Raw genomic sequence first — 12,155 nt, 5'->3', positions numbered from 1 at the left:
ACAGGTGCACACAACACAGGTGCATACAGCACAGTGCACACAACACAGGTGCATACACACAGTGCACACAACACAGTGCACACAACACAGGTACACACAACACAGTGCACACAACACTTAATACAATACATAGGCATACACAATCACAGGTTATAACCTCCAATATCAGAATTGATTAAAGTCAATTGTGTTTTCAAATGCCACCAGAGCCTGGCACATTTGCTGATGAGTCAATTCTAAGTCCTTTAGGCAACTAGACCAATTGTTAATAGCTCTGGGAGTTATAGACTTAAGTATAAATATCACAGCCCACTTAAAATATACTTAGAACTTCAGGATAGTAGTTAGACTACAGATAAACAAAAGTGCTACCTTTGGGGTTTTGTTGATGCCCCTCTGTTGAGAGATGTTCTAAGCTGACATGCCTCACTCTCTATGTCAAACAATGTGGAGATTTGGTGTCAAGAGTCCTGACCCTTGCTGTTCTTATCAGCTAAAAGCAGACATTGTTTCATGTAAAGGGTATGAACTCAGTTTTAGGTCATTAATGTATTAAAGTACCTGAAAATAATTATGTTAACATAAAGTAACATGAATAGAATAAAAACATCAGTATTGATACATAAAGATAATTCACACGCATTGTGCAAGCATATGCCCTAAAGTGTGCATACACCCTCTTCTGAGTCTATTGGGAGTTAAAGTTCTCCTTGACCTCTGTGAAATGCCTGTGCTGAAAGATGTGAGTACATGAACGACTCCAGGTGCCACTGAGTGGGAATCCTTGTCCCTTTCTACTCTGGAGCGATATGAAGAAAGCACGTAGCTGCCGGGCCTCAGAATAGCTACAAAGGTTGTGGAAGTAACTGAGGACCCTGAGGCTGAGAAACAGAAATGGGAGGTGTGGGCTAGAAAGACGGCAGTGAAGGATATTTCATGCACAGTTGTAAGGGGTGGATTTTGGATCCCAGTACCCAGATGATAACTGGTCATCTCCCAAATACTAGTAATCTCAGCTCTGAGGAAAGCACAAAAGAGGGGCCACTGGGCTGACTGTCTTATAGTCTGACCAAAAGAAAACTCAGGAAAGTTGATAAAGAGACCCTGTCCTGAGGGAACCAGGAGAAGAGTAATATGGGAGGACGGCATCTTCCCCTGACCTCCACATACACACACATGTGTATACACCTCATATATCTACACATACACATACAAATTAACCAACAAATACAGACAAGCATACATAAGCCATTTTTAAATGAGACTTGTCAATGACAAACCTCACGAGGCCAAAGACTACTCCAAAAGGTAAAGAGCCCTTCATACATACGCACTCCAGAGTATTTTACAGACAATCCAGAAAAAGAAAAAAAAAAAAAACAACTTGCTGTTAGCCCAAGGAATCTGGAAAATTGGAAAAAGAAAAACTCACTTAATTGATACAAAAGAAGTTTTAGAAGAAAGAGATTTGTGTGTGGAATATAGTTAGATTGAAGGGGTGAGCAGGGGGTTGTTTCCCACACCTGTAATCCCTCAGAACAAGGCTGAGGCAGGAGGATTGGGAGTTTGAAGCCAGTCTGGTTAACCTACCTGTGCTCAGTTGAACAGTATAGGCAAGGAGAGAGGAAGAGGAAGGGAGGGAGAGAAGGAAGGAGGAAAGAAGAGAAGGAGGGAAGAAGGGAGGAAAAAAGTCTTGGAAAACAAATGAAATTAGAACTAGGAAGTGGATGATTTCCAGCATGTATAAAACTGGACTCCTTGCCTGACACAGCTGTCTCCTGAGCAGTTCTGCCAGATCCTGACCAATACAGATTCGGATGATCGCACCCAACCATTGGACTAAGCATAGGGACCCCAATGGAGGAGTTAGGGGAAGAATTGAAGGAGCTGAAGAGGCCTTATCTTGCATCAGTGGTAAGGGAGGCCTTTGGTCCTGTTAAGTCTTGATGCCCCAGTTTAGAAGAATGCTAGGGTGGTGAGGTGGGAGTGAGTGGGTGGGTGGGGGAGCACAGTCATAGAAGCAGGGTAAGGGGGGATGGGATAGGGGGTTTGCAGAGGGGAAACTGGGAAAGGGGATAACATTTGAAATGTAAATAAATAAAATATCCATTTTTTTAAAAAAAAAGGAAAAAGAAATGTTTTAAAAAAACTGGACTCCTAAAAGGTGAAAGAAGAGATCAGACTGAGGAACATCCTACAGCTTCTGTGCACTATGACATTCTGGGAAGGTTGACTCGGGGTAGCACTGTGAGCTTCCAATTGTCACCACAACAACTCACCATGAACTTAGTGACTGAAAGAATACCATTTTGCTGTACATCGCCTACCCATCCATCCCAGTAACCTCCCGAGCCCCATGTCTACCTGAATTCAGTTCCCAGAACTCACGGGAGAAGGAATTAACAGGGGCCTCACAGCCTGGGCTGTGGCCCGTCTTTAACACCCACTATTCTCCCTACCATCATAGTCCACCCAGAGACTTATAAGAAGAATAGTCATTGATTTTTTAAAAGGAAAGAAAGCCCACCAAGAGGCAATGAACTTGAAAAAAAGAACAATGAGAGGATATGGGAGACTTTGGAGGAAGAAAAGGAAAGGCAGAAGTAATGCAATTATATTATAATCTCAAAAAAAAAAAACCCAAAGGAGATCGTTAATAAAAGGAAAGAATCCCTTGTAAAGTCAAGTGGGAAAGTAAAGCCACTTCTGAGAGGAAACTGGTTTTTCCCTTGGTTCTGTGTGAAGAGCAGAGAACACCAAGACACAGAGGTGAGTCCCTACAGTACAATTAAACTCCCTGGGTAAAGGAATGGTAAAACTGGAAATTAAATCCAATCATGTGCCCTTTAAATACAAAGAAATAGCCCCATTGGGGCTTGAGAGATGGCTCAGATATTAAGAACACTTGTTCTTGTGCAGACCAGGATAACTTTCCAGCACCCACATGGAAGCTAACCACCATCTGTAACTTCAGTTCTAAGGGATCTGATGCCCTCTTCCAACTTCTGCAGGCACCAGGTATACATAGGTATACATACATACATACATACATACACACATACATACAGGCAAATGTTCATACACATGAAATAAAATAAACATTTAAAAACTTTTACAAAGGAAATAGGCACATTGATACAAACACAGAAGAGCATTTTCTCAGTAGCCCATTCTGCTAGTCAACACAACACAACTCAGGCAAACAGATATGTAGGAGAAAACCAAGATTTGTGTGGTTAGTGAATATATTAACCTATAAAATAGAGACAGAAATATGTAAAAAAATTGCTCAATAGAGAACAGGAAGTGTATAGTAGAAGTAGAAATAGAGGAAAGAAGTGTACAGTAAGCCAAAACAGAGTAGATTATATAACCAATGTGCTGGTAAATGGAGGAGAAGGTTTATTGATCTTAAATTTACCAACTGCTTCAATGTGATGAGAGGTCAGGTAACACAACTTTAAATATCTCAACAGCATATAAATCAACATTAAGATGTATCACATCACCATCCAAAAATGCATGTAGAGGACTGGAAGGACACATGTCAAATCCAACAACTTTATCTAAGATAGGAAGAGAAGATGGGAAGATACTGGAAAGAACAGCTGGGTAGAAAAGTCCAGGATCCAGTCAACAACAGGGCTGGCAAAATGGACAGACTCAACCTCTTAGGTGTGCAACTCCTAACCAAAGCTTACACAAGCTAGTGGGGTCAGTGAAGTAGTACAGGCTGCAAAGCCTCAGTGACAAAGAACTGTGCCACTTTCTTCTTACCCACTTAACCATACTGTCTTTATTTTGGCAGGAGCCATGGAGACAGGGTCCTGAGCTCCTGGTAGCCACTGCCTTATGTGAAGTTTCTGTACTCACCATAGTGATAAAACAGCATACCTCTTTGTGTGTGTGTGTGTGTGTGTGTGTGTGTGTGTGTGTGTGTGTGTGTAAGCATACATGTGTGTACATGTGTATGTGCATGCGTGCATGCATGTGTGTGTTCAGGCATGTGTAACACACGTAGAGATCAGAAGACAACTTGTGGAAGTTGGTTCTCTCCTTCCACTGTAGGTTGTGGGGATTGGCCTCAGGTTGGTTGCAAGTACCTCTACCCACTGAGATAGCTCACCCCAAGCTGTACATTTTGATGTGTCTGGAGACTCCACTCAGATAGAAGAAGCACCTTAGGCTGGCACCAGACAAAAGAACTCCAGGAAACTCACAATCTTAGCCACCAGAAGCATGAGACAGAGGTTAGGCAAGCAGTTGACTTATCAAACATCCTGGAAGTAGGAGGCGACTAAAGCCTTTGGGAAAATATACCTTTGAAAGATTCCACACACAGTCAGTGAGTCTGGAGAGCAACAAGCATATCCAGGCTCAGACACAAACTCAACAATACCCTGAGAAGATGTTTGGCTTACACTTTATATTAGTCTTGCTTCAGCTGCTGTGATAAAACACTCTCACAAAAAGCAATTTAAGGGAGAAAATGTTTATGTTCACTTATAATTCCAGGTTATAAGTCCATCATTGTAGGGAAGTCACAATGGCAGGAGCTTGAAGCGACTGGTCACATTATATCCACAGTCAAGGGAAGAAAGCAATAGATGTATGCATGGTTTTGCATCCTTGATTGGATGCCTCAATTTCTTCATTCTTATTCTGTTCAAAACTGCTTGTTTAGGGAACGGTGCTGCCCACACTGGACTGTGTCTTTCTGTATCGGTCAAGCTAGCCTCCCACAGACATGCTGTCCTTCCAAGGTAGGAAGTACCTCACTGATGCTCTGTTCCCAGGTGATTCTAGATGTTTCAAGTTGACAATTAAAGCTAATTACACCACACGTCTAACTGACCTTTGGGTTCTGTGCCAGCAAGAGGTGACAGCTAAGGCCAAATGGTTAGAATGAGAATGCTCAAGTACAGAGCCAATTTGTAAAGATCAGGGAGAACAGTTTCGTTTTACTTCAGGCTTCTAGTGTTTATTATTAATAACTATGGAAGTTAGGACTACAGAGAGGGAACCATACCAGGCTGACTGCAGAGACAGCAGAGCAGACTTCATGGATGTAGTGTGTATACAGATGTGCAGATAGATGGATACATGGATGAAGGGATGGATGGTAGATCGATAGAAGGATAAATGGATGGATGGAAAGATGGATGAATGGGTACGTAGATGACAGATGGATGAGTGAAAGGATGGATGGATACATGGGTGATGGGTGGACAGATGGATGGATGGATGGATGATAGATGGATAAAAAGATAGTTGGATGTTGTGATAATTTGTATATGCTTGGGCCAGGGAGTGGCACTATCAAGAGGTGTGGTCTTGTTGGAGTAGGTGTGTCACTGTGGGTATGGGCTTTAATACCCTAGTCCTAGTTGCCTGGAAGCCAGTATTCTGCTAGCAACTTTCAGATGAAGATGTAGAACTCTCAGCTCCTCCTGCACCATGCCTGCCTTGATGCTGCCATGTTCCCACCTTAATGATAATAGACTGAACCTCTGAACCTGTAAGTCAGTCCCAATTAAATGTTTTCCTTTATAAGAGTTGCCTTGGTCATTGTGTCTGTTCACAGAAGTAAAACCCTAACTAAGACAGATGGAAAGATGGATGGATGGATGGATGATAGATGGATGGATGGATAGATGAAAGAAAGAAAGAATGGATGGATGGATGGATGGATGGATGGATGGACAGATAGATGGATATATGGATAGATGGGTGAAAAGCAACTGAACAAGTAAATAACTATGCTGACAATATCATAGTCACCCACAGGAGACTATAGGATAGGTAGAGTACCTGATTTCCAGAAGCACCACAATATGATTTCCAAACTCTTTAATTTTCAAGAAAAAAAAGGTTAGAAGTCAAACAAAACTATAAGTAAATCATGGACCAACCCCAAGAGAAAATAAAACCTTAACAGAAACCATCCCCCTAAAATGCCAGACATGGAACTATTAAACATGTTTATGCAACTTAAGGGAACCAGGATGGTGACATATAAACAGACACTTTCAATAACTTCCTCAAATTCTTCTAGAAACCAGAATAGTTATTAACTCATGCTGTGAAGCCAGAATCACCCTGGTCCTGAAGCCAGAAACCACAAGAAACTCTGTATCACACATTAATCATGTAAGTGTAAATGCAATGCTCCTTGGCGTGATCAGGGACAGGACTTTTATTACTGCTACCCAGTGCTGCACTGGAATTGTAGCTATAGCAGCCAGGAGACAAAGTGAATGGGAGGAAAGGCATCCAACTGAGAGAAGTAAAGTAGGACCATTTATTGACACACAGAACAGTGATCTACGGAACAGATATTAAACCCAGCAAAACTAACAAATGGTTTTAGCTAAGTTGCTTCACAAAGGGTCAACTCCCCAAAGTCATTTTCATTTCAGCCAAGAAGGAAAAAATGTAGAACTGAAGTGGACAATTCCATCTTTGGATATTATTTGTTATGCAATGAGCTCATGTCTTCCCAGAACCCACACGCTAAGTCTTCTTATGTTCCAGTGATGTTGTTCAGAGATAGAGCCTTCAGGAAGTATTTGACACATACATACATACATACACATACATACACACATACATACATACATACATACATACGGACATTTAGTTAGTTAGTTAGTTAGGTTTTTAGAGACAGGGTTTCTTTGTGTTGCCCTGACTGTCCTAGAACTCACTATGTAGACCAGGCTAGCCTCAAACTCACAAATATCCACCTGTCTCTGCCTCATGAGTGCTGGAATTAAGGTCACGGGTCACCACTGCCTAGCTTGGTACGGGTATCTTTTAAAGAAGAAATGTGAGGTGATCTTGGCTCTTTATCCATTGTTCAAGGTCATAATGAAAAGACAACCACCACAAAATACAAAAAGACATCCTGGCAACTGTTCTTGGACTTTTCTAGCCTCCAATATTGTAGAAAACAACTTATTGCTTAAATAGTACAGTTTACCGTGATCTATTATAGCTATCTAAACTGACACTGAATTCAAATGAACAAAATGTCTAAGAATGAATTGATTCAGTGTGTTTTTAAAAGATGCACGTGATAAAATTTATAAAATATTGTTAAAATTAACACAGGAGGCATAAGTACATGTGAAGACGCCTCATGTTCATGGGCTGATAACTTAATACTATTAAAATGGCAATATCTGGATGGTAATGTCTGGAGTCAGTACAGCTTCTCTACAAACGCAGTGGTCCTTTTTCTAAATGGAAAAGGCGACATTCATTGACAAGGATACTTAAGGCTCCAAAATAGTCTTTGAAATGACACACAATGCTGAAGAGTTAACTTTTATCAAGCTACACTTGGTGAGGTACTGCTGGGTTCTATCACAAATGCTTAACTATAAACCAATCAAACACTGGGTACAGAAATAAAGCCATGGTTCTCGTGCCAACTGGGTCTTCACAAGTGTGTCAAGACAAGACGATGCAATCCTCCAAACAAATGGCACTAGAATAATGAAATATCTACATGTTATGGGTGACGGCATGACACTGTCCACACCGTACAAGAAACTGACAAAAATGACCCAGTGGCTTACATATAGGTACAAATGGCTCGAATAAAAAAACGTGATCATTGGGAGAAAGCATGGGTGTGGATTGTGCTGCTGAGTTTGTTGACAAGTTCATCAGTAATAGTAACCAAAGTGTGAGAAACAATAGGGAAACAATAAAGAAATTTGATTTCCTCAAATTAAATACTTCTGAACAACATGGTAACACCATGGCTGTACTTCCAACACTCAGGAGTTAGCTTGAACCTTCATGAGTAAACCCTATCTCTAAAATAAATAAAAAATAAAATAAAATAAAATGCAGATATCCTCAAAGTAAGGGAAAATATTTACAAATGAAGCATTTTTGTAAAGGTTTTGTCATCTACACTATAGTTTTATATCTCAACAGAAAAGAGAAAAATTAAGCTCAATTAAGAAGTATAGAGTAGGGGTTGGAGAGATGGCTTCAGTGGTTAAGAGCATTGACTGCTCTTCCAGAGGTCCTGAGTTCAATTCCCAGCAACTACATGGTGGCTCACAACCATCTGTAATGGGATCTGATGCCCTTTTCTGGTGTGTCTGAGAACAGTGAAAGCATACTCGCATACATAAAATAAATAAAATCTTTTTTTGTTAAAAAACAGAAGTATAGAGTAGTCAAGGATTATAATAGAAAATTTTCTTCAAAAAAGGGACCCGGAAATTCAGTACAATTTGGAGTGACACTTAAGATCATAGCCCAAAAGGGGAATGTAAAACAGTAGCCCAATGAGGCCATTCACACTGGACAGAAAAGTAACAGCAACAAACAAACCACATTCTGCTTGGCCCCTTTCTATCTATCTATTCATTGCCCCTCTTCTGTGTTTAAACTCTATCCTTGTGGCTATCCAGCAAAACTTTTAGAATGGGTTAGCAAATGTTTCTTTGCACCAACCCAAAAGTTAATAATGTCAACAGCTAATTCTCCCCTCTTTGCCACCACCTACCTGATACTTGTAGCAAAGCATTTGAAAAATGCTTTGACATACGACTGACTGTCTTTTGTTCTGCTGGTATAAAAATGTGCTGGAGCTTCCTGCGTTGGAACGTTTCCGGGGCAACCTGAGCCTGTGCTCATGAACCATCACCACGTATGCTCAATAAATGTGAGTTCCTTTTGAGGTGTTTTGTATAGGCAGTTTTTCTGGCTTGAGTTCTATTCTTAGAAAATCAGTTGCTGATGTCTGAATGCTGCAAACATGGTTTTTGGAAACAAAAAGCTATAAGCAATCATAGCTTTTCAGATGCCCTGGTACCTGTTTGGCATTTAACACCATTAAAATTATGTACAAAAGTATACATGCAAAATATACTCACTGCAAAGGCCAACCTGCACTTGTTAACTATCCTAAGTTGTTTCTCCATCCCTGGTCATCAAGTGTAGTCTAAACTCTAGCTGGGGGCCAAAGCCTCAGAAATCTCCATGCCCTAGCTGGCTCTGTTTCCCTTACTTCTCAGTTGTCTGTGTTCAGTCCTTACTTATCAATTCATGAGCTTTATTCTTTTTTCTTCTCTCCCATTGGTCATTAGTGGTCAAGCTCCATTGAAATAAAACCCACATACATTTTCTTCAATACAAACATTCCAATAGTCTCAGTGATTCAATCATTGTACGTAAACTGAATAAATACGTCAACAGATAAGTGGGCAGTGTGGTACGTATACATAGTTTAATTTTATCTAGCTCTAAGATGAAGGAAATTATTTACACTCACAGGAAAGTGGGTGGGACTAGAGGTCCCTGTCTGGAGTGAGACACAGACCTGGAAAGACAAATACAAATACAGCACGATTCTGTGTGTGTGTGTGTGTGTGTGTGTGTGTGCAAGCATGTGTGTGCATGTGTATTCACATGTATGTGTGTGTGCATGCATGCCAAATGTAGCAGACTATGAATGAAAAGGAGGTCTGTAGGAAGTGAGAGAAAAACCTTTGGGAACACCTGTGGTCATGTGGTAAGAAAACAGAAGGGAGGAAGCAGATCCTCACTCAAGCAGGGGAGGGAGAGTGATAGCAACAAGGTACAATGTTACACTCAGAAGAAACGGTCACTGTGATGCAACAAAGTACAATGTTACACTCGTTTATGAAAAAGCCACTGTGACTGCACATTTCTTTGTGCCCCAATGAAAAGACAGCTACAGATAAAATATGCAGACCAGCTGGATCATTCCTTTCTTGAACATTTTTGCTCACCGATTATTTTATCTTGTCAAGGACTACAGTGCATCAGTATTTCCCAGATATTTAGTTTTCAGGATGGGACTGCAAGCGAGAGTAGCATGGTTACATGAATCTATGAGGAACTGGACTAGCTTAGGGAGAGAAAAGGGTTTTCTAGAGGAGGACAGCAAGGTTAGCAGTGTGGTAAAGAGCCTCAGGAAGCCTCTGAAACCCTGCAAGGAGAAGCAAGCTCCTTGGGGGGTTATCAACTGAGCCCTTGTGCTGTGACCCTTCCCCTGGCTCAAAGTTGTGGGTGGTGTTATTTGGGAAATGGGGTGAAAAGTGTATTTTTGTGTCTGGCTACTATTGAAAAACTATTTTTTTTCTTTCTAAAATTAAAACTAGCAAAGCTTCGAGAAAGCACAATCAAATTGAAAGCATTCCACTCTGAAGAGGAAATAATCCTTCATTAAGTTCTCACTGGACATTAAAAATGGATAAAATTATAGCTTTTAGGACATGGCAGCCTCATTTCCATCCCCTGAGGAGATCTCCGGCCAAGGAGTAGAGGCAAACACATGAAGATAGCCATGTGTTTCTGTAGAAGCCAACACTTCCCCGAACAATAAAAGCTAAGCTCAACATGATTTGATTATCTAAAATTTAATCTGAGGTCATGTGTTTACTGTCTGATACTAGTCTGTGTGCTTATTCCCTAGTCAGTTTGAAAAGGTTCCTGTTAAAAGAACTCTGGAGGGTGTCTGATGGGAGCTGCAGTTCAAACACTACCGTAGACTTGAGACTTACAAGCATCAGCCACGCTGGACTGAATCCTAAGTGGACAGAGGATGGCCGGTCATTACCTTTTCGTATGGTCGGCGTGTCGCTGTCTGCAATCAGCTGCAGACAGTCTTGAATGACTGAAAAGTAAAAAAGAAACAAAACAAAAAACCACAGTGTTTTAGTTATTGACAGAAGCAAGAAGACCACGAAGAAGAGAGAAGACATAGCTAACTCTGTGCCCCTAGGAACAGTAACAGCTTCACACTGCTTGCAGGAGTCCTTACGGTGTCTTTGTGAAATTGCCCCCTTTAAGCACACACAGCTCTTGACACCCAAGGTGAAGCTTCAGTGTTTTGGGAGTATAGTGAGAGGCCATCTATAACATTCAGTCTCAGGTCCATTGAGATATTTCTAAAGCAGATTTATTTATTTTGATTTTTTTACATTTTTATTATTAAAATAAGACAATACATTTAAACATATGTTAATCATAGTCTTCCCCTCTCCTAAGTCATTCCAGATCCTCTCTCCCTCCCTACCCACCAAACTTTAATATCTTTCTCAAGAGAAAAAACCAAACAAAACAAACACCCAAAAGCACGAACTCAATATAATAAAACCCTTCAAAAACCAACAAAACAAAACAAAATACCAAACAGAAAACAACAACAACCACCAAACAAACAAACAAACAAACAAGCAAAACCCCAGCAAGCTATAGCCAAACAAAAGAACACAAAAAAGCTGTGGTGCCCACCACATGTTCATCAACTACTTCTGAGCTTGCAGCCTACCCTGAGTGGGTGGTATACCCAGTGTCACTTCTTTGGAGAAAACTGACCTTCCTTCTCCCAGCAGGCATAAATGACAGCTCAGTTGTTAACCTGTACCCTGTGGCTAGGTTTCCGTTCATTCATTCATTCATTCATTCATTCATTCATTTTTAAAAAATAATAACAAAATAAAATATAATAATATGAAACAAAAACTATCACATTGACCTTGGACAGGATAAACCAACAGAAGCAAAATAGCCCAAGAGAGGGCACAGGAGACCCACTCATTCACATACTCAGAAATCCCACGAAAATGCTAGACTAAAAATCATAACATACACTGAAGAGCTGGTATAGACCCAGGCAGGTCCTTTGGTTTTTACATACACCATATACTTGAAGAGTTATGTTCATAAGGATTTTCTAAAATAATTTTCATTTAAGAAAAATCTAACATTAAATAGCTACTTGTCTGAAAGTGAAACTAACTGCCAGAATTTACTGACAGACAGGAGTGGTAAATACCATGCTAAGGCTTTTTGTGTATTCTGTCTTGATATTGACAAGAAGTCTAACGATAAGGTTCTGGAGGGCTAGCTTTAGAGAGTATAGACAGGGGCTGGAGAGATGGCTCAGCGGTTACATTTACTGCTCTTTCAGAGGTCCTGAGTTCAATTCTTAGCAACCACATGGTGGCTCACAACCATCTGTAATAGGATCCAGTGCCCTCTCCTGGTGTGTCTGAAGACAGCTACAGTGTACTCACCATATATATATACATATATACATATATACATATATACATATATATACATATATACATATACATCATATACATATACATATACAT

At 40.4% G+C, this 12,155-nt stretch overlaps 1 protein-coding gene across 3 annotated transcripts in view; it reads right to left on the bottom strand.

Moving 5' to 3' along the window:
* Positions 1–12,155, bottom strand: part of Tnfsf13b (TNF superfamily member 13b) — a 35,046-nt gene that overhangs the window by 9,231 nt on the left and 13,660 nt on the right. For 2 of the 3 annotated variants that reach the window (XM_028766330.1, XM_028766331.1), the window contains one exon: positions 10,610–10,666. The exons of the other annotated variant lie outside the window; for it this stretch is intronic. In XM_028766330.1, the coding sequence (XP_028622163.1) occupies positions 10,610–10,666 (57 nt within the window). The remainder of the gene's footprint in view (positions 1–10,609; positions 10,667–12,155) is intronic. 3 annotated transcript variants of the gene reach the window in all.

Source organism: Grammomys surdaster, unplaced genomic scaffold (assembly GCF_004785775.1).
Source record: "Grammomys surdaster isolate TR1022 unplaced genomic scaffold, NIH_TR_1.0 167, whole genome shotgun sequence".
Lineage (NCBI taxonomy): Eukaryota > Metazoa > Chordata > Mammalia > Rodentia > Muridae > Grammomys > Grammomys surdaster.
The sequence above is the reverse complement of the archived record's forward strand: the minus strand, read 5'-3'. Positions and strand labels throughout refer to the sequence as shown.